Raw genomic sequence first — 22,548 nt, 5'->3', positions numbered from 1 at the left:
GGACAGAATTTGCTGATGGATTGGATATGGAGAGGGTAAGAGAAAACTTAAATATGAAAACAAAGTGTATGATTTGTGCCATTTACTGGTATGGGAAAAACTGGCACAAAAACAGGTTTTGGGGTGAAAATCAAATGTTTTATTTTGGACATGTTAACTTTGAGATGCTAGAGGATATCAGGAATAGATGTCAGGCTGAATAGAAGTTTTAAGAAGAGGCCTAAATTAAATAAATAGATCTAGTAGTAAACAGGATAGAGATGAAATTTAAAATTATGGGTGTAAATGGAAATCCTAGGAAGAAAGTATACAAAGAGAAGAGCAAAGGAACGATAGTCATACACCACATAATGTTTCAGTCTATGATGGACTGCATATATGATGGTGGTCCCATGAGATTATAATGGAGCTGAAAAATTCCTGTTGCCCAGTTATGTCATAGCTGTCATAACATTGCAGAGCAATGCAGTACTCTCTCTTCTCTCTCTGGTGATTCTGGTGTAAACAAACCTACTGCATTATCAGCGATATAAAAGTATAGTGCATACAAATACAGCATTAGGTTAAACCATCTAGGTTCTGTAAGTGCACTTTATCATGTTCCTGCAATGATGAAATTGCCTTATGAGACATTTCTCAGAATGTATCCCCATTGTTACACAATGTATAACTGTGATTCCAAATCCTGGGGAACTGTATAACTTAGAGGACAAGGAAATGAGGGGAAACCAGTAAAACAGCCTGTGAGGTGTTCAGAAAGGGTAGGAGGAAGGAGTGGCCAACAGAGTATAAAGCTACCAAGAGATTAAGAAATACAAGAATAAGGAATGTCTCTGGTTTGGGCAATATGGAAGCAGTTGATAACCTTGGCAAGATCTGTTTTCATGGCATGATTGGAGCAGAAGTCAGATTAAACTGAAAACAGAAGGGGAGATGAGGAAGCAATAACAGTGTTCATGTATTAAGTAAAACCACATTGCTGAAATCTTACAGTTTTTAATGTACAAAAAACAGTAATTTCATATGATTTTTTTTTTTTTTTGAAGCTTGATGAAAGAAAATATGGTGCTGTAGATCTCAGGGAAAATGAGGTCAATTAGTACCAGAAAGGAGAGGGTGGTGGGTTTATATGGAAATATCAGAGCATGTTTGTACACTGATAGAAACAGTCATCAGCTGAAAGAAAGATGAAGAGAAGAGATGGAAGATTTAATAATCAAAGAAAAATGTGAAATAGTCTTTACATGAGTAGGTAAGCACACTAACTCCAGAACCCCAGTGGGGAATCCTAACACTTCTCAGTATACATTTGAAAATGGTTGATCATGAACTTATGGCAGGGGCTAAAAACTGAAATGCCTACAGGCAAAGGCACATAAACAACTGAAGCAAGGTAAGTAGTTACACAGAGACTGAAAGTAAAGGAATGAATAAAAGTATTTCATGCAAATAGAAACAAAAGAAAAGTTGGAGTACCAATACCTGTATCAGAAAAAAATAGACTTTAATATAAGGACTGTAGCAAGAGACAAAGAAGGGCATTTCATAATGATAAATGGACACAGCCAAAGCAGCTCTAAGAGGGAAATTCAAAGTAATACACGCCTACCTCTAGAAACAAGAAAAATCTCAAATAAATAATCTAAACTTAAATATAAAGAAACTAGAAAAAGAAGAACAAAGAAAGCCCAAAGTGAGTAGAAGGAAGGAAATAAACATCAAATTGGAAACAAACTAAATAGAGACTAAAAAAAAAAAAAAAAAAAAAAAAAATTCCAGAATAGATCAGTGAAACTAAGAGCTGGTTCTTTGAAAAGCTAAACAAAACTCATAAACCTTTAACCAAACTCATCAAGAAAAAAAAGAGAGAGAACCCAATTTTTTAAAAATTCAGAAATGTAGACAAATGACAACTGACACCACAGAAATACAAAGGATTATAAGAAAATACTATGAACAACTATACACCAACAAATTGAACAACGTGGAAGAAGTGAATCCCTAGAAACTTACAATCTTCCAAGGCTGAATCAGAAAGAAACAGAAAATTGAAACAGACCAATAACTGCTACAGAAATTGGATCAGTAATAAAAAAACTCCCAACAAAATTCCTAGACCAGGTGACATCACAGGTAAATTTTACCAAACATTCAAAAAAGAATTAATGCCTATCCGTCTCAAAGTATTCCAAAATTTTGAAGAGGGAGGAAAACTCCCTCATTTTATGATGTCAGCATTATCCTGATACCAAAGCCAGACAACAATACTAGAAAGAAAAAAACTATAGGCCAATATCCTTGATGAACATAGATGTAGAAATCCTCAACAAATTAATAAACCAAATTCAGCAATACATTAAAAAGATCATACACCATGATCAAGTGGGAATTATTTCTATAATGTTAGGTTGATTCACTATCCACAAATCAATTATTATGGTATACCTTAAAAAAATGAATGTAAAAATCATATGATTATGCCCTGGCCAAGTAGGTCAGTTGGTTAAAACAGTTCCATACACCAAAAGGTTTGCAGGTTTGGTTCCCTGGTCAGGGCACATACCTGGGTTGTGGGTTTGGTCTCTGGTTGGGGCATGTTGGGGGAAAACCAAAATGATGTTTCTTTCTCACATCTCTCTCTCTCTCTCTCTCTCTCTCTCTCTCTCTCTCTCTCTCTCTCTCATCAATAAAAGTACATATCCTTGGGTGAGGATAGCATAGGATCATATCAATAGATGCAGAAAAAGCATTCAAGAAAATCCAACATACCTCAACATAATAAAGGCCATATAAATGACAAATCCACACCTAACATCATACTCAATGGTAAAAAGCTGAAATATTTTAAAGATCAGGTACAAGACTAGGATGTCCATTTTTATCGCTTTTATTCAACACAGTATTGGAAGTCCTAGCCACAGTAATCTGACTGGAAAAATAAATAAAAGGCATCCACATTGGAAAGAACTAAAACAAGTAAAACTGTCTTATTTGCAGATGACATGATAGTATATAGAGAGAACCCTGAAGATTCTATGAAATAACTATTAGTATAATTGAATTCAGTAAAATAGCAGAATATGAAATTAATATTCAAAAATTAGCTGCATTTTCATATACCAATAACAAACTATCAGAAAGCAGAATTAAGAAAACAATCCCATTTACAATTGCATGAAAAAGGTTTTAAATACTTAGGAATGAATTTAACCAAAGAGGTAAAAGACCTGTACTCAGAAAACTATAATAAATTGAAAAAAACACAAATAAATGGAAGGATATACCATGCTCATGGGTAGGAAGAATTAATACTGCTAAAATGTCCATATTACCCAGAGTAATCTACAGATTCACATCAATCCCTATCAAAATACCAATAGCAGTCTTCACAGAACTAAAATGAATAATCCTAAAATGTATATGGAAACACCAAAGACCCTGAAGAGCCACAGAATATTGATATCGAAGAGCAAAGTTGGAGATATCATGCTACCTGATATCAAACTGTACTACAAGGTTATAGTAATTAACTGCATGTTACTGGCATAAAAATAGATATAGAGATCAATGGAACGGAATCAAGAGCCCATAAATAAACCATGTTTATATGGTCAATTAATCTATGACAAAGGGGGCAAGAATATATAGGGAGGTAAAGACAGTCTTTTCAATAAATGGTTTTGAGAAAATTGGACAGATACATTGAAAAAAAATGAAACTACACTTTCTTACAGGTACCCAAAAATAAATTCAAAATGGATTAGAGACTTAAATGTAAGACCTGAAACCATAAGTCTCCAGGAAGGAAACATAGGCAGTAAACTCTTTGGCATTGGTCTTAGCAATAAATATATATATATATATATATATATATATATATATATATATATATATATATTTTTTTTTTTTTTTTTTTTTTTTTGGAGGGGGGCATGCCTATATCTATTAGGGCAAAGACAACAAAAGCAAAATAAACAAAGGGACGAATCAAACTAAAAATTTTTTGCACCACAAAGGAAACCATCAAAACAAAAAGGAAACCAACTGAATGGGAGAAGATATATTTGCAAATGATATATCTGATAAGGGATTAAACCAAAATACATACAGCTCAACATTAATAGAGCAAACAATCCCATTAAAAAATTCACAGATGACCTGAATAAACTTTTCTCCGAAGAGGATATACAGATAGCCAACAGACATATGAAAATATGATCAACATCACTAATCATTAGGTTTTAATGCAAATTAAAAGCAAAATGAGATATCATCTCACACCTGTCAGAATGGTTATCATCATAAAACAACAAAAAGCGTTGGTGAGGATGTGGAGAAAAAGGGAAATTCATGCACTGTTGAGATTGTAAGTCGGTGTAGCCACTATGGAAAGCAGTATGTAGTTTCTGCTAAAAAATTAAAAATAGAACTACCATATGACACAGCAATTCAACTGCTGGGAATTTACCCAAAGAAATCAGAAACATTAATCCAAAAAGCTATATGCACCCCTAAGTTCATTGCAGCATTATTTACAATAGCCAAGATATGGAAGGAACCTAAGTGTCCATTAAAGATAAGTGGATAAAGAAGATATGGTACTTGTATACAATGAATGTTACCCAATTATACAAAAGAATGAAATATTTCCATTTGCAACAACATGGCTGGATCTAGAAGACATTATGCTACTTGAAATAGACCAAGAAAGGCAAATACTGTGATTTTACTTCCATGTGGGATCTAAAAAACCAAATAAATGAACAAACATTGACCTGGAGATTATTATGCTAAGTGAAATAAGCCAGTGAGAGAAAGACAAATACCATATGCTCTCACTTATATATGGAATCTAATGAACAAAATAAACTGATGAACAAAATAGAAACAGAGGCGTGGATACATGGAACAGACTGACAGCTGTCAGAGGGAATGAGGGAGGAGGGGACTGAATGAAAGAAGGTGAAGGGATTAGTCAAAGAATATATATGTATAACCCATGGACACAGACCACAGTTTGGTGATGGCAAGAGGGAATGGGGAGTTGGGGCTAGGGGGAGGAGGGCAAAGGGGGCGAGGAAATGAGGGCATCTGCAAAAGTGTCAACAATAAAAATAAAGAAAAAAAAAAGAAAATGACAAAAATAAATAAATAAATGAACAAACAAACTCAAATACAAAGAACAAATTGATGGTCACCAGATGAGAGGGGTGCTGGAGGGATGAGTGAAAAAGGTGAAAGGGATTAAGAAGTACAAATTTCCAGTTACAAAAATAGTCACAAGCATGTCGTCGTCATTGTCGGCAGCCGTCCGTCTCGAGAGACGATGGTGTAGCTTCTTAAGAGTCTATCTGCACTGCCGAGAATGGCTGTGCAGTCCGACTCGGGAGTGACACGGTATCTGTCTCCTCCCGTGTTGAATTGACATCTTGCGATGACGCTGGAGTGTCCTCTCCAGTGAAGCTGAAGCTACAGAGCCTGGGCAGGGTGATATGGAGGGTCTGCTGTTGCCCATGCAGTACAGCATAAGGAATATAGTCAATAATATTGTAAAAACTCTGTATGGTGTTTGATGAGTACAGAATTATTATGGTGCTCACTTCATAAGGCATATGAACCTAATCATTATCTTGTACACCAAAAATTAATATATTGCATGTCAACTATAATGAAAAAGTTAAAAAATAATAATACATAGTATTTAAAAATAGCAGACAAATTCCATTATTGGGGCATCCCACAAAATATATGACCAGTACTCTTCCAAAACTGTCAAGTTCATGAAATACATGGGAAGTCTGAGAAACTGCCAAGGAGATAATGATAACTACCTGGAATGTGCTCTCCTGGATGGGATCCTGGAATAGAAAAAGGGAGGGCATACAGATATCCCCTAGACATGAAAAAATGTTCAGCATCCCTAGTCATCAGAGAGATGCAAATTAAAACCACAACGAGATGTCACCTCACACCGGTCAGAATGGCCATCATCAACAAATCAACAAACAACAAGTGCTGGTGAGGATGTGGAGAAATGGGGACCCGAGTGCACTGTTGGTGGGAATGTAGACTAGTGCAGCCACTATGGAAAACAGTATGGAATTTCCTCAAAAAACTAAAAATGGAACTGCCTTTTGAACCAGTGATTTCACCACTGGGAATATACCCTGAGAATCCTGAAACACCAATTCAAAAGTACTTATGCACCCCTGTGTTCATAGCAGCACTGTTTACAATAGCCAAATGTTGGAAACAGCCCAAGTGCCCATCTGTAGGTGAGTGGATTCAAAAACTGTGGTACATCTACACAATGGAATACTAAGCAACAGAAAGAAAGAAGGAACGCCCACCTTTTGCAACAGGATTGGTGGAACTAGAGAGAATTACACTAAGTGAAATAAGCTAGTTGGTGAAAGACAAATACCATATGACCTCACAACTGGAATCTAATGAACATAATAAACTAATGAGAAAAATAAAACCAGAGACATGGAAACATGGAACAGAATGATAGCTGTAGGAGGAGAGAAGGGGATAATGGTGGAAAGAAGAGGAAGGGATTAGTCAAAGAACATGTATGAATGACTCATGGACATGGACAATGGAGGGGGGATTGACTGTGGGCTACAGGGGTGGGCTGGGTGGAGGGGGATAAAAGGGAAAAAATTGGGACAACTGTAATAGAATAAACAATAAAAAAAGTAAAAGGATATTATAGAAGTAAGTCTGAATAAACTATGAACTTTGGTTAGCACAATGGCCTTTTGTATACTTAATATCCAGTTTTAAAATGGTGAACAGTTAAAGTCTCTCTTCTACCTTTCTTTATAGTCCCCTATTTTTTTTCTAAATTTGTTTTCTTCCCTTGACTACATTCATTACAGATGTGTACCTAAGCAATATATTTTGTTTTAAAATTTTATACATATAAATTATCATACTACATACATTCTACATTATCCTCTTTTGCCTTGTCCTATTTCTCGGTTCATTCTTAACTTACTGGCATATAATATTCCATTCCGTGAGTATCGATTAAGTCTTTATTCTCTTATTGATGGATGTTTAAATATTTGCTTCTACTCACAGTGCTGTTATGTACATCACTACCTACATATCAAAGTTTCTGTAAGAACATACTTTGGACGGAATGCTGGCATTTAATATTTGGACATTTTCAGTTCCACTACATTTTGCCAAACTGCTTTCCAAAGCTTAGAACACATTTGCATACATGAGCCAGTGCATAATATGTTCCTACGCATTTGGGGGAAAACCTTTGACACATACAAATTGGATAATCTTGCTTTAACTATAGTTTTATTTTTGCGTCCATGTAGTCATTTGTACAAACAACAAGCAATTACGAACACTAAAACTATAAACGCTCTGAAACGAGCAACCTCTTCGGGCCGGAAGACAGAGACACGCCCGCTTGCGGCGTATCTTCTGACGCAAGAGCGGACGTCGGCACGCTCGGCATGTCGGCGTTCTGTTTGACGCTCTTGAAAGCCCTTTTCCGGGCTGTCTGGCAAAATCCATGTATCAAGCTTATTTTGGTCGAGTGCTTCTTTTTCATAAGAAAGGAAAACATCCTGACAGCCTCTTAGTGTCAGAGACGATTCTCTAATCGTCTCTAAGAGTCTCTAATCCAAGAAGAGACTCTTTTGGCTGGCGTTTCTTTCAGGCAGTGCCACGGGCAGCCTTCAGGCCCTTGTAAGGCGCGCGCCGGAACTCCGCCTCCTTCTTTTTGGCCGGAACCGCCATCTTTCAGGTAGGTCGTGTGTGTCCTCCCCGGCCAACTTGGTTCGATAGTTCTGAGTTCTAACCCTGAGGCCATTGAAGCCGCCCATTGGGGCCCTAGAGAGCCTCTCTAGATTGTCGGGGTTCCTCTGGTCTGGGTGGTGGAGCTATGTTTATCCACACCGCTAGTGGCGTGCGTCTGGCGTCTAAAGGGCTTGGGCCTGGGGCCGAGGACCAAACTGCCATGCCGTGGCCTAGCAGAGGCGAGGCTCCAGAAAAGCGAGATCGAATCACTTGCGCGAGGTGACTCGCAAAAGTCTGGAAAGGTACTCGTCTTATCTGTGTCCCCACGGCTTTGCTGCGTTATCCCGGGCCTTCTCGGCCAGGCTTCGTGGGGACAAGCCGCTTGGTGTGATGCCTTTCAGATTTGTGCGGCAGGCATTTTTGTTTTTAAAACGAACATTTGCGATGTCGTATTGGGGCTTAGGAGTAGGAGGAATAGTTTAAAATTAGGAGTCGGTTTTAATCTGTGGTGGGGTCTGGTTGCGTGTAAAGCCTCGTGGTTGAGAACGGAATAGGTTCGCACTGTGCTCACGTCGATCGTGAACCCCAGGCCACTGGTCTTTGGTGCATGAATTGATTTTCCATTGTTTTTGGCCCCGGATCGCATTGAACAAAGGAAAAATAATTCGTTTGCCACGGGCATGGTTATGTTAATGCTGAGGTATTTTTCGTTGAATGAATAGATTTCCTAATAACTGTCTGATTTAGAAGTTTAAGGGAAAGGTAATTGAAGGAACACTTAAATCAGTGTCGTGTTTTTTTTTGTCTAGCTTGTGGGTAGTAGTCGTCAGCTACCAGAGTTGAACAAACTGAAGTTTGCAGCCCATAGTGGGTTTTAATTTTGGAAATAATAGAAACTTTTCGTGTATTGGGTAGTAATGTAAAGTGAATTTCTTACTCGGGAAGATGGGCCTGGTGCAAGGAGCGTGGGCTCTGGAGTCAGAAATGACTCCCGTTACTGATTCTGCCACTTTTTGACATAAATTTCTTGGACCTGCAGAGCACTCTTCCTTGTTTTGAAGATGAAAATGGTACTTGTTACTCAGTAGGTGCCTCGTTGCTTTTAAAGTAAAGAGTGCATTCATTTTAACAGTTTGTTTGGCTTTGGGTGGGTCAGGTGAAACATTTTTGTGTGTGTCTGCGTCACAAGTTACGTGAAAAGGGTACTTCGGTAAAGTCACTTTTCTTTAAGATTGAGGAGTGTTGATTAAGAGACCAATTTATGTAGAACTCTGTCAACAAGTTAAGCTAGACTTAGGTATATTTTGCCTTGTGGTGGTAATTATCAGCAGTGGTAGATCTGTCCTTAGATGACCTGAAACATTTGAAACCTTTTGGGAAACAGCGGAAGCTTACGTTCTAAATGCCTATAGGTGAAATCTTGGGCAGTGAGTTGGAGGTTTTTGTCAGTCATAGATTTTTGTACAAGAGATACACTGTCAAAAAATGAGGTTGCAATAAAAGATTTAATTCACCGTGTAAAAATGCGAGGCTGAGTTTTGTTATGTTTTCCAACGATACATTATCTTCTGGTTAGTCATTTCAGTGTCCTGGGCATTCTAGACTGGGTTTTACGGGTAATAGGCTGGTAGAAGTCCTGTTGTGTTTTTCTAGTCTAATGAGCGAAGTACCGGTCTGGGTTCTAAAGTCCAGTTCTGCTACTTAGGAATTTTGACGATATAGAACTTAGGTTTGGCAAAGATTTTATTTCATAAAATGATGGTTTTACCATTTGTAAGAAATAACTGTTTGCCATTATATTTGTTTTGTATTTTCTGGTTTCAGTAATTCGGCAAAATGACTAACACAAAGGGAAAGAGGAGAGGTACCCGCTATATGTTCTCTAGGCCTTTTAGAAAACATGGTAAGTAGATTTATCCTCTTTTGAGAGCAAGCATGACATACATTTCTGTTGTATTAACACATTTGTGTTGTGGTTCATATAATGTATTCTTAATAATGTCAGTTAACTAGCACCTACCTTATTTTGTAAATAAAGCATGAATTTTATATAGTAATTGTCAAATAGTGAGTTTTTAAAATACACGTAACTGTCAAATGTGTTTTCAAAAGCTAGTGAGGTTATGTTTCTTTGACTTGGCTTTTTATTTTTAATCTTTATACTTTTTTTTTTTTAGGAGTTGTTCCTTTGGCTACATACATGCGAATCTACAAGAAAGGTGATATTGTAGACATTAAGGTAAATTATAAAATTGGGGAAATAAAAAATTAGAAGTTAGAAAAGTTGGATTTAATCTAATAGGAATTCAAATACTGGTGTTTATTGCACCTGCTGGCTCATTTTTATCCTCCTAAATGGGGGAAAATGCATTGCACTTGAATAGCTAATTTAATTTTACTTTTAAAACCAGTTTTTTAAAGTGCTGTTCTTGAGTCTGAGGAAATTTCTCATTGTTAACAGCTAACGGAAAAATAATCACGAGGTGACAAAGGAATGCCTTAGTGTAGAATTTATTGATGGTAATTAATAAACCCTGTGAAAGCTATGTTCTTTTGTGACCAATATTTAAGTGTATCCTGACACTCTAGAGCTTAATGATGATTATCTTTTTGATTGCTTAAAGCAGTGTGAAAAATCCATTTCACCGGCTCTGAAAGCTCTTGAGTTGCCATTTAAAAGAGAAGTCTCTTAGTTATTTTAATAATTAAGTCAGGGTGTAAAAGGAAAGGGGACTTGCTGGGATGAATTTATCTCCTTTCTTAACAGGGAATGGGCACTGTTCAGAAAGGAATGCCCCACAAATGTTACCATGGCAAAACTGGAAGAGTCTACAATGTCACCCAGCATGCAGTGGGCATAGTTGTAAACAAGCAAGTTAAGTAAGTAATGTCATAGTTCTTGGTGACTAATTTGTATTCCCTCGTACCCCCTTTTCACTTTGCCAATTGGACTTGTGTCTTTTTTGGTCATTCAAGTGGGGCAAAGGAAATATCCTTTTAAAACTCAAGCAAACTGGATGTTTGTCTTGTATCCTGTCAGAGGAAACATTAAAACAGACACCCGGGCAAGTCTTAACGGGATTTGGTATTCAGCAGTTCTAGTTTTTAAAGTATAAAATGGTTGATAATGTAAATTTTATTAGCAATCTGGTTTTGGTTACATTATTTAGTGTTTCAGGATCTGTTATCCTGTCTGGGTGAAAGTTTCATGGTTTATTTAATAAATGAAACTGCCAAAAACAAGTTTTTCTGAATTTTGGTTTTATTTTTTATGAAGCATTTTATGAGAATTTTGCTTTTACCAGGGGCAAGATTCTTGCCAAGAGAATTAATGTACGTATTGAGCATATTAAACACTCAAAGAGTCGAGATAGCTTCCTGAAACGTGTGAAGGAAAATGATCAGAAAAAGAAGGAAGCCAAAGAGAAAGGTACCTGGGTTCAACTGAAGCGTCAGGTGAGTGCTTGACAAAGGTTTTTTTAAAGGTTGCTCATGGGAACTGTAAAGTTGTTGCTCAGTAATTTTATTTTATATGAAAGTAAAAATAAGAATTGAGTGTATTTTATGTCATTGTTTCTGAGAGCATTTTGAAATTGAGTTACAGTATATTACGTAATTATTCCCTCATTCTTTCTTTTTTTTAATTATAGCCTGCTCCACCCAGAGAAGCACACTTTGTGAGAACTAATGGAAAGGAGCCTGAGCTGCTGGAACCTATTCCCTATGAATTCATGGCATGATAAGTGTGAAAAAATAATAAAAGACTTCTGTACTGATAAAAACATTTAATTCGTTGGGTGATGTCCTTACTGTTTAAATTTAGTGTTTTTTTCTGTCTGAAAGATGTCAGGGATTTTTTTGCAACAAAGAATGTACTCCATTGATTAGGAAACTGCATGTTACATTATAGTTAAAATCAAGGAAAGTTGATTACTTTTAATTAGATCATAAATAGCTATAGTTTTAAGGATCAGAAACTTGCCTTTGAAGCCTGCTACTTAAATTGTTTAAATTACCCTGTTCTTTGTGAACTGTATACTAGTTCTGAATTACTTCTACCTTTCATGGAACATAGCTCAGAAAATAATAGTGTTTGATAATTTGGAACTAGAATACCTTTTTTTTCAACTAAGGATAAACATCTGTATAGCAGTTAATATATTATGCTGCTTTCTAAACACTACATGGTTAGCTCATTTTACATAAAAGAAAGCTGAGGCACAGTTAACTTGCGCAAGGTTACAGGTGCAAAGCATTAGTCAAAGAATCAAACCCTGGCAGTCTGACTGCATTGTCTGGTCTTAATCATTAGTTAATGGGAACATTTTAAAGCTACTTTGTGTAGTTTGAACACATTTGTGTTAATCTGTAGCTTCATGGATATTTACTTGACTGTGACAAAAGCATCTCAGACATAGCTAGAAGAGAATTGATCAGATCCTCTCCTAGCTGCCTTCAGTATTCTGTGATACCTATAGCAATAACATAAGTTAATTTGAAATGAAAAAACTCAACACTTAAGAGTATTCTCTTGCCCAGTAATAGATTCAAGGACAATAACATATTCATTTATAACTTCATTCGATGCGGTGAATGGGTAAACCCAATGTTAGTGGCCTTCAGTTTTCTCCAGTGAAGTGTGATAGTAATAGGTCTGCTTTGGAATCCAGAAACCTGGTTTTGAATCTTAGTGAATGCCTGACATAGCAATTGGTGTGTATTAACTGGTTAAAGAGTCACACATGGTAGAAAATGGTGTTCAATCATGTTTATATTGGTCAACAGAATTCACCGTAACAGAAAGCAACCATAAAAAGCTTACAAAATGCTTCCGTTGGCACTCGTGTTCTGTTTTTCAGTCTTAGTTGACGGCACCACTACATCCAGTTGAAGTCATTTTAAACTCAAGTCTGTGATTTTTCATATTTTAAAACTGTTCCCTGAATATTTTTCTAGCCATTTTCAAGGCAAAATAAGGCATCGAGTTGGTGCTGACAGAGCTCTCATCTCTGCCCTCATTTCATTGATTATCCCTGGTCTCTTGTGCCTTTGACCCTTGCCTACTTGCTGCTTCCTTGACCTTAGCCAACATACTTAATAAAAACCAACAAATGAAATGAGCAGCTTTTTCCTGTGCCTTCCTCTGGTAGCTTCATTTCCCAGTTCCTCTAAATATGGCTTCTGCCTCCACCACTCCAATGAAACGACTCAGTTTACTAACACTTGCTAATTAAATGGAGAGGCTTTTCAATTTGACTTTATGTCCCTAAATCTATGACAGTTTTTTTTCTCTACTAGAGGCTTTGCCATAATACCTTTTCCCAGTTCCCCAGCTGGCTGCATCAACTGGAAACTTGATAAAAATGTAGACCTGCCCAAAGACAGTTTGAGTCAGAAATTCTAGGAGTGGGGCCCAGCACTCTAAGCTCTGGGTGGTTAAGATACATGTTCCCAGTTTGAGAACCACTTATGTCTTAACCTTTTCTAATATGCCTGGGAGTCAGATTTCAGAGCTCACTCTGAAGCTCTAGATCTGTATGATTTGCTCTTGGGCAGGTCCATCTGAATATCCTGCAAATAAACAGATTCATTTGGGAGGTTTTACCACATGAATTAAATTGAAAATCCCTGTGCTCTGGGTAATGTGTATGCTGATAAAATAATGTGCCTGCCTTGAAATGGAGGTCCTTTTAAATAATGTTATCACAGATTACAAATTAATGAATTAATCCTTTACAATTCCCTTCTCTGACACTTGAGAATGAACAAAAATGTTCTAACCATTTAACTTTTCACCCTGTTCTGAGTCAAGACAAAAGAGGTTGCATGGCTACTTGATTTCTGATCTAGTCCAGTGTCTTAATGCTTCTTTTTGTTCAATTGAACCCAGTCCCAAGGGTTGAATAAATAGAGCACACTCTGAAGTCTGAAAGTTGTGTCAAAAAACCCTCACTCCATTTCATATCTCTTCTATATTCCCATTAGTGTCTGTTAGTATTTTTTCTGTACTGGGATGGGAAAAAGGCCAAAATACATAAAAGTGCTAGAAATTGGCAATAAGAATTGCTAAAATACAAACAAGGTAGGTTTATTATTTTAGCACAGAAGATTCAAAACGATTTATTTGAAACATGAGTCTTTGTAGCATTTCTTCATCCCAGCTCCACTTAAAGGCAAAAAAAAATTGTTCATTCAAAACACCTTATCTGTTAGACAAATTGCTTGGTTATGAATAATAACCGGCAGATTCTGCAGCTGTTCTGCTGAAGTGGAAAATGTTTCAAGGAATGGATAGTAGCTAACTGAGGTTCTGTGTTGTGATGCTTTTCAAACAGCAGAAGTGTGGGGTGAGGAGCAATTGACAGGCCATCTCACAAAGCCCCAAAGGGAAAAGGCACAGAAAATGCTTTCATGCACACTTTCCTAGCAAGAATGGAATTTATAGAAACCCTTTGGTTTGGAAAAGAAATGGCAATGAGGTACTCTCCTGTCTACAAGATTAGATGATGGCTTGGCTGAAGTGAAGATGGGATTGGATTTTTTTAGCTGCTGGGAGAAGAAAGGTTCAGATTAAATTTGACTGGCTTTGTCATTCCATTTACATGACTAGAGTACTCTCCATCCTGCTTCCCACATTGGTGGACAGCACCAAGATACGAAACCAGAGGGATTGGACTGTCTACTACTGAGTGACTGATTTAGGATAAATTACTAAGCTTGACTGAACCTCAATTTAGAAGACATTTTACCAATTTCAAGGAGTAAGAAAAGAGTTCAGATGATTAGAATATTTTGTTAATTTGAATAATTTATGAGTGGTAATTAACATGGTGGTGCCTGTGAAGGTAGGAGTATCTTACAATTTGTTGTCCTCTCAGTAAATGTTTCATAACAAAATTTAGCTGTTCTCTGTGTTCAGTACCAAGCACTTTGCCTTACAGAGTAGATTTTCAATTTTGTTGAAATAAAGTAGGAAGTTGGGGGAAAGTATCAAAAGGCAGTCTTAGTTTCCAGTAAGCACAGTAATCAATGATTTAGGCTATATAGGAAAGGTAATTGATGCTGGGCAATGAATGGTGGTGGGAGAGATTACCTTGAACTACTGAGGGACACACCTTTGGTGAAGTTTTGCCTGAGGGCTAGAAATCAAGCTTTAGCTGGTAAAGGGTTAGTATTAACTTCCTAAGCCTGGGATGTTTGCATGTGCCAAATTCTGTCCTTCACACTCATTCTAAACACCCACATATTTGTGATCCATATATGCCTACACATTTCTATTTTTCTATAACTACATCATGCTTGTTATTTTAGCTGCACCACATTTTTACATAATGACACAAAGAAATCCAATGAAGTAGTACACAAGCAGCAACAATTTACGCAAGGCTATTTATAATTCCACAGTTCAGTAATATATTGTCTGCATTAAAAGGTCATGTATTATCTTGTGTATTTGCAAATGCAAAGAGCTTTCCAAGGATAGTGGAATAAAGTTTTGAGCTCACTGAGCAAAGGTGTGATTTAAATTTAAAGTGAACGTAATTATTACCTGGGCAGGGAACAGTCTTAGGAATCTTATTAGGTGACCTTAAATTTAAATCATCTTATTCCTGACAGGGAATGTAAAACAATTAGGTGAAGAGAAAAGCCCAAGATTCAGCCAAGAAAGGGCTCCTTTTCCCTTGAAAATTCTGCATTTAGGCTCCAAAAAAAGTGAAGTGTTAGTGGTAGCTGCTCAACAGAGATTCTCTTTTGTGTTCCTTGATTTTTAACAGGTAGCAACTGTGTCTAGCCCCTGAATAGGAACTATGATCAAGTTCATCAGCAATCCCAGTCTTCTTTGCCAGATACTTGAATAAACTCTTTGTCCCAGCTTCTGAGTTCTTGCCATTGAGATGTAAGAGAAAGTCTGCTGGGTTCTTCTGAAAATTATTTCACAGTAACAAAAGACAAAGGAAGAGAGGTCCTCCCTCCCTGCTTGAATGAGGACTTGATGTTTGGTGAAGCAGGAGCCATTTTGTGTTCTAGAAGGAGAGGCCAAGAGAATCAGAAAACAACCCAGACCCCGCTCATTGAATTGCTCAAGGACCCCTGGAGCCTAATAGTTTCAAGGTTGTTCTGTAAATAGTAACTGTCTATGGTGCCTTTTGCCCAGTCAAGGAAGGAGGTGCCCTGCTTCAGGTCTTTCCTGTTGAACTGAAGTGTAACACAAGTGCATCCCTTTGTGAACAGCCAAAAGTTAGTATAACTAAAATATGGCTGTTCATTTCAGGATGTTTTCTGGAACACTTGCTCCCGAGAGCAGGTTGCTTTCAAAACTAAGGTTCTGGGTTAATGGTTACACACATAATTTCTGTGTTTTCCAGTTCACACAGTGAAGATACCATTAATTCATTTAGAACATCAATCATTGAATGAACATTTATTCAGGACTTTTTAAAGTCCCATGTACCACTATGTGCTGGGTACTGAAGACAAAAGCTAGAGTCCTTGCTCTCCTGGAGACAGACAAGAGACAAATACACCACCAGAAAGTAGTGACACATGAGTACTGCCAAGGGTGCCCTGAGAGTAACTGGGAAATAGGGGTGTGGGCGGCAGCAGTGATCAGAGGAAGCTTCCCCAAGGGTGGAACAAGTAAATCACCATCTATTCCTTCAGGATTATTCAGGATTTGTCCATTGAGAAGTGAAAAGAGCAGTAGGGGTGAAGAGGAGACACCAAGAAACAGGCAGTAGAAATGATGGAACTTGGCAACTAATGGATGTAGAAGTGAGTGGTGGGAGTCAGGGAAGAGGTCACTGTACTATTGGGTGATTGGAGGCACAGTCATCAATGTGGTCAACTGTAAAAATGGGTCCCATTCTCTACCCATATCTGCATCCCGCTCCTTTCAAATGTGCCTCTGCAGCTCCCTCCACCAAGGAGTAGAGTGTATTTCCCTATCCCTAGAACTTGAGCTGGCATTGTGACTTTCTTTGGCCAACAGAAAGCAGCAGAGGTGATGAGTTCCACCTGTGAGCCTAAGTCACTTTTTGAACCCTTCTCAGACACCATGAGAACAAGCCCTGGCCAGCCTGCTGGATGAAGAGAGCCATATGACTCAGCCACTGTCCCTCTCTCATCGTAGCTAACTGACAGCCAGGTGCAGGATGATGCCAGTTCTTCAGCCCTTGCCAGTTCTTCAACCCTTGCCAGCTCTCTGAAGATGCATAAATGAGCCAACCTAGATCAGCTGAGCCTGGCCTAGAGTAGGATAGCCACCACACTGTCCTTCAGACTTGTGAACAACTATGAGGGAATATTGTTTTAAGCCAATTGGTTTTGTGCGGTTTTTCATGCAGCAAAAGCTAACTAATACAACCAACATGGAGGGGTAAGGAACGGTGGGCTAATAGGCAATTAGATATATGAGGCTGGAATACAGGAGGCTAGAAGCATGAAGGTTGTCTAACCTGTAAGGATAAACCCTCACAGCTCTGCATTGCCAGGGTTGACCTAGAAACACAGGACCAGGCCATATTTCTCTTCTGTGTCCTCTTTTCTCTTCTGTCCTCTTCCCCTGCCCCAAACTCCACTTTACACCTGCAAGTCAGTACTTGAATAGCGAAGCACATGCATGATGCAAGTGCCTACGGTCCTGAACCAAAGCTTCCAGGGAAGGGAATGCTTATTGAGTGTTCTCTAATGAGTCAATGCAACCAGTGCCAGCTGAGGTGGAAACAATCACTGCCCCCCTGGGGCCTGCACAGATCTGGAGCCAGGTCAGTAACTACAGTTCTTTGTAGTGCTACTAACTCGGGGTTCTTTCCCCCTCCTTCCCCTTTTCCCTATTAACGTCACCCCTTATCAGCTTTTGAAAATAAAAGGAAACATTCAACAGGAATTTCGCCCTCCCACTGTTGCAGAAACATCCGACTGATTGCACTTTTCCCTCTTCCTTTCGTCCCCTCGCCCCTAAGCTTGATCTCGGTTCCCCACTAGGGTAGGGTAGTGCAGTGTAGTGTATAGAGTAGTGGAGAGAGCTACCTGGGCTCTGCAGACACAGCCTGGTGAGAGGCCTCGCCTGCGCCCTCAGGACAGTGGCTGTATTTCCAGGGACTGGGGACCATGAGCCGCGCGGGTTCCCGGGGAGAGCGCATCAGGCGCCGAGGCTGAGTGCAGGCTGGTGACCGCAGTTCTGCCACCGCCCTACAGCTGCTGCGGGGTGGGCGGGGAAGAGGAGGAGCGAGAGGCAACCGCCTCTGCCCAACCCCCGCGGAGGAGGCCTTTAAAAGCCTACAGCGATGACAGCTCCGCGGCTGTCAGCTTGGTCCCTGAGCCCCGAGTCCTCCTGTTCCCTACGCTCACCAGCCGCTCCCGCTCCCCCTGTGGCCGAGGCTCCGCTGAGTAGCCTTGTGCTCTCTGCGGTGGCGCACGGTCCATGCGGCCGCCCAGCATGTCCGGGCACTTTCTGCTCGCGCCCATCCCCGAGTCCTCCTCCGACTACCTCCTGCCCAGGGACATCAAACTGGCCGTACTGGGCGCCAGCTGCGTGGGCAAAAGCGGTGAGTGCTTAGGGGACGTTCGGGGCGGCGACCACGCCAGGCCGGCCGGGACAGCTAGGGGCTGGGGAAGACCAGGAGCTCGTGGTGGGGGGAGAAGGACAGGACCCAGGGAGAAGGCGGACACCCCCTCCCGCCTGGCTTTCCCTCAGCTTCCCGGAGCATCCACTCGAGGGCTCTCCCGGGTTTGGCACCTGTTGAAGAACGCGGGCTGGTGCGACAGGTCCAGTACCTGCTCTGCAGTCGTCCCCACCACCAAAGACCGCGAGCCGCCCCTCGGTTTTGCAGTTTTGCAGAGTCCGCAGCTCATCCCTTCCTCCCTTCTCTCCGAAAGTGTCGGGGTTTGACGGTCTTGTCCGAGTCCTTCAGCTGATTTTACTATTTTATTTTCAGCAATGATTGTGCGCTTTCTGACCAAGAGATTCATTGGTGATTATGAACCGAATACAGGTTAGAATAATTACAGGCCCCCTCCCCTGCTTTTGTGGCTGCATGCTCCGACTTTCTTTGTCCTGCTGAGAGTGTAAGAATTTAAAAGCAGACTCTCTCCTTCATTCTCCAGGGAAGTTGTACTCACGGCTTGTCTGTGTTGAGGGAGACCATTTGTCCCTGCAGATTCAGGACACCCCCGGAGGAATCCAGGTAAGGATGGCGGACTTTCCTTCCCACACGCCTGTTGTGCATTTAGATGGAGCAGTGGGCTGACCCAGGAGGGGCTGATCTGTGGGGTGTTAGAAACCCTTCAAGGGGGCGCGGACTGGACGGTGAGAGGTAGCTCCCTCCCGTGACCTACCTCAGAGAGAGAGAGAGGTGCTTAACTTTTCTTTGCAAAGGTCTTGGAGCATCGCTACTGGGATGGGTCTCACCACCACTTTCAGAGCTTGGCCATGGAACCATTAACAAAACAGTCTGGGTGGGGTTCTGGAGAGGGTTTTCCTCCCTAGCAAGGACTGCCAAAGAGCTTCTGTTTCTAGCTTTCCCTCAAGTCAGTAATTGCAGTCAGACACCCTTGGCACCCTGTCAGGAATGTAACTTGATTAACAAGTTACTAATTGCTCTCCCTTCTAGGGAGGAAAGGTCTTGTGGAAGACCAGAAAGAAAGAATTTATTTCTGGAACATTCTCAAGAAGGACATGCTAAAAATATTTTTATGGGTTTTGGGAATAGATATTTATCTTGGCTTATTTTCAAAGTTTTGTTTTTTTCTGAGTTCCTTGAAAATTGCAACATTCTGATTTGAAAGTTCTCATTGATGTCATTCTTCAGCCAGCCTGGGTTCACTACAGACTACCTGCCAGGCAAGGGGGTTAAAAACAATGCATTGATAACAGCTAATAAAATAACCCAGACAAGGAGCTTGCCTGAGAATTTGCTCTTTCTGCATCAAAAACCTCCTCTGCAGAAGCTGGGCAGAATGTGAACATTATATTTAGTGATTTCTTTTTCAACCATTGTTCAAGGGTGACTTTGATGTTATTTGGAGTCCTCTCCCACTGAGGGCTTCCTTGATCAGATTCCCTTTGATCTCCTCAGGTCCAAGACAACCTCATGCAGGTGGTTGATACCCTATACAAATGGGTGCAGTGGGCAGAGGGCTTTCTGCTGGTCTATTCCATCACGGACTACGACAGCTACCAGTCTATTCGCCCCCTTTACCAGCACATCCGGAAGGTCCACCCTGACTCAAAGGCCCCTGTCATCATTGTGGGCAACAAGGGGGACTTGCTGCATGCCCGGCAGGTGCAGACCGATGATGGCATTCAACTAGCCAATGAGCTGGGCAGCCTGTTCCTTGAAATTTCTACCAGTGAAAACTACGAAGATGTCTGTGATGTGTTTCAGCATCTCTGCAAAGAAGTGAGCAAGCTGCACAGCCTCAGTGGGGAGAGGAGAAGGGCCTCAATCATTCCTCGGCCGCGTTCTCCCAACATGCAAGACCTGAAGAGGCGCTTCAAGCAGGCTCTGTCTTCCAAAGTCAAAGCCCCATCCACACTGGGGTAAACCCACCTCAGACAGACTGCCTTCTTTTTATTGTGCATTTGCAGCTAAGAAGACTGGGGTCTCCCTTTTTAATCACACATTGAGAGTTTATTTTTATACAAACTATTACGTTACAAGTGTATGTGTATTTCTGAAAATTCAGTGATTGCCTAGAAGTTGCAATTGTTTTTTTTTAATAAAACTTTTTTTTATTGTAACTGCTAGCCACTTTTCCATTAAAGGCAAAATGGCAACATTTCGCCTTGTTTCTTAAATGTCTTTTTATAGAAACCATACTTGCACCAGAGCCCAGAAATGCTCTATACTTGCCCTCAGTCTGAACTCTGATTGGTGTCTTTCTGTCGGGAGGGATTTAAGTGGAGGAAATCTGTTGTGGGAGAAAGAAAAATATGTGGAATAGGAAAGAGATTTGAATAACTTTAGGATGTCTTTAATTAGGGCACTTTATCACAGGCATGAAATTTACATCATGTGATTTTCACTGTGCACTGATGCTAAAAATTACAAACATGAATGACATTATTATTTATTGGTACAAATGGAAGTTTATCCTCCTACTCTTATTTTAAAAAAATTAAAAAACCTTTTCCAGTATTTATGTCAGTAAGTGCACTCTACCATCCAGGAGTTGTCTAAAAATCCTCCTTCTCTCTCTCTGTCCATAACCCTTACATCAATAGGGTATTCAAGCTCTCAGTTCTCTCTACTTTTCTCTAAAGCATCGCTCTGCCTTAATTCAGTCCTCTTTCAGCTGGAAAGACAGCTGTCTGATCCCTTCTCCACCCCAGAACACCCTTACTAAAACCAATCCTAATCATTTTATTTCCATGATTGAAAAACCTCATCTGGTTTCCGCTTATTTAGTGGATGATATATAAAGGAAGCATGGCATCAAGATAATTCACCAGCCTCATCATTGCCTTCTGCCACATACACACACACACACACACACACACCCCTCCATTCCAGTAGAACGATCTTCCTTTCTCGGTATACACAAGGCTCTTTCACACCTCCCTGCCTTGGCATAAACTATTCCCTCTGCCTTGAATATTTTTCCCTCTTTGCCAGCACAAGGATGCCTAACTCATCTTCCAAGACCCAAGTCACGTGCTTTATTCAGCTTCTGAGGTGCCTTCTCTGAGTCTTCCTCTATTTTTATTGCATTTGTGTTATAACCCAACCATGTCGTATAGCCATTTGTCACTTCCTTTGGAAGGAGCAGTACCCAAGGCCACTAACTGCACTTTATGACTTTGTATTCCAAGCTTCTATCCCAGTGCATGCACATGGAGTAATAGGTTTTCAGTAAATATTTGATGAATCAATGACTAATGTATTATTCATTGGTGCCAAGGGACAATAACGGGAGATTACAATGACACGACTTGTCACTTCTTTAGAACAAGGACAGAAGACATTCTGAGTAAAGTTCTTTATTAGTAGTGATAGAAAGTGACACATTTGCAGCTTATGGCCATTGCAGACCATTATCCTTCCTTCCCAGGACACCTCTGTCCAGACCTGTAATGGTAACACTACTCTTCCCTATAGTTGAGGGGCATCTACCTATGCAAAATGACATAAGGCATTTAGAAAATTTAGATAATTTGTGTCTAAAGGAGTGTCGAAATATTTAAGAAAAAATATTACTTTAGATTCCATTATCTTTGTAAAAGTGCCCAATTCCCTTGCTCATTTGCATACCCTCAGAACAAAAGGAGTTCTATCATTGTCCATTCCTGCTTCCTACCATATGTAAGCTGGGCACGAAAACAACTGACTCTCCTACTCATGGTTATGCCCACAGCATGCCCAGATTGTCACCCAGTACCTGGGGGTCCTCTGCCTTCAAGAAGCTGAGATCGAACATCCCATGAGAAAAGGTTAAATTATAATGCAACAGCAGAACAATACAAGAGATATCCCAGGGCAGCCTATGAGTTCCAAGTGAGCACACTGTGGGCCAGAGGGGTCAAAGATGAGTCACAGGGCAGTTCCAAAGGGAGTAACAGCCTCCAGGGGCCCCAGCAGGCTGGGGGTCAAGCAGAAAGCAGAAAGCACTCCACAGGGTATTTTTCCTGTCCTCAGCATCACAAATAATTTCCTTTATTCTCTGGTCCTAGAACTGGCCTAGCACAGGACCTGGCTCCCTGGTCTCAGAGGGACCTAAATGTCTGTTGTCTCTTTCCTGGGCTTTCTGCTCATGGCAGTAGGGTCACTTCGGGGACTGAGT

The 22,548-nt window shown here is 40.2% G+C and overlaps 2 protein-coding genes and 2 non-coding genes across 5 annotated transcripts; all 4 read left to right on the top strand.

Annotated features, from left to right (window-relative positions):
* Positions 1 to 7,757: 7,757 nt before the first annotated feature.
* Positions 7,758 to 11,572, top strand: RPL21 (ribosomal protein L21). Its single transcript, XM_090273768.1, has 6 exons — positions 7,758 to 7,778; positions 9,592 to 9,670; positions 9,945 to 10,006; positions 10,535 to 10,647; positions 11,073 to 11,223; positions 11,418 to 11,572. Exons 2-6 carry the CDS (start codon positions 9,604 to 9,606, stop codon positions 11,505 to 11,507), a joined length of 483 nt encoding a protein of 160 aa, XP_090129894.1. The 5' UTR covers positions 7,758 to 7,778; positions 9,592 to 9,603; the 3' UTR covers positions 11,508 to 11,572.
* On the top strand, positions 10,357 to 10,427 carry LOC150012433 (small nucleolar RNA SNORD102). Its single transcript, XR_016510976.1, has one exon. It is a non-coding gene; the product is annotated as a small nucleolar RNA SNORD102 (small nucleolar RNA).
* LOC150012432 (small nucleolar RNA SNORA27) lies at positions 10,692 to 10,818 on the top strand. Its single transcript, XR_016510993.1, has one exon. It is a non-coding gene; the product is annotated as a small nucleolar RNA SNORA27 (small nucleolar RNA).
* A 6,469-nt stretch (positions 11,573 to 18,041) lies between the features above and the next one.
* Positions 18,042 to 20,769, top strand: RASL11A (RAS like family 11 member A). 2 transcript variants are annotated; one of them, XM_090275700.1, is made up of 4 exons: positions 18,042 to 18,314; positions 18,705 to 18,761; positions 18,874 to 18,953; positions 19,845 to 20,767. In XM_090275700.1, the coding sequence occupies exons 1-4, from the start codon at positions 18,191 to 18,193 to the stop codon at positions 20,310 to 20,312; spliced, it is 729 nt and encodes a 242-aa protein (XP_090131826.1). In that variant the 5' UTR covers positions 18,042 to 18,190; the 3' UTR covers positions 20,313 to 20,767. The 2 variants fall into 2 exon arrangements, with proteins under 2 accessions (XP_090131826.1, XP_090131827.1); XM_090275701.1 differs by lacking the exon at positions 18,705 to 18,761 and having other exon boundaries at positions 19,845 to 20,769.
* The last annotated feature ends 1,779 nt before the right edge of the window (positions 20,770 to 22,548 follow it).

The sequence above is a fragment of the Furipterus horrens genome, unplaced genomic scaffold (assembly GCF_987537825.1).
Source record: "Furipterus horrens unplaced genomic scaffold, mFurHor1.1.pri manual_scaffold_4, whole genome shotgun sequence".
NCBI classification, from domain to species: domain Eukaryota; kingdom Metazoa; phylum Chordata; class Mammalia; order Chiroptera; family Furipteridae; genus Furipterus; species Furipterus horrens.
Note: the sequence above shows the minus strand (reverse complement) of the source record. Positions and strands in the feature narration are given on the sequence as shown.

What these genes read in the sequence shown, in the direction of transcription:
- RPL21 (XM_090273768.1), top strand. Translation starts at nt 9,604, where the DNA reads ATGACTAACACAAAGGGAAAGAGGAGAGGTACCCGCTATATGTTCTCT. An exon ending in TAGGCCTTTTAGAAAACATG is followed by an intron (nt 9,671 to 9,944) that starts GTAAGTAGATTT and finishes TTTTTTTTTTAG; the next exon opens with GAGTTGTTCCTTTGGCTACA. An exon ending in GTGATATTGTAGACATTAAG is followed by an intron (nt 10,007 to 10,534) that starts GTAAATTATAAA and finishes CTTTCTTAACAG; the next exon opens with GGAATGGGCACTGTTCAGAA.
- RASL11A (XM_090275700.1), top strand. Translation starts at nt 18,191, where the DNA reads ATGCGGCCGCCCAGCATGTCCGGGCACTTTCTGCTCGCGCCCATCCCC. An exon ending in TGATTATGAACCGAATACAG is followed by an intron (nt 18,762 to 18,873) that starts GTTAGAATAATT and finishes TTCATTCTCCAG; the next exon opens with GGAAGTTGTACTCACGGCTT. An exon ending in ACACCCCCGGAGGAATCCAG is followed by an intron (nt 18,954 to 19,844) that starts GTAAGGATGGCG and finishes TGATCTCCTCAG; the next exon opens with GTCCAAGACAACCTCATGCA.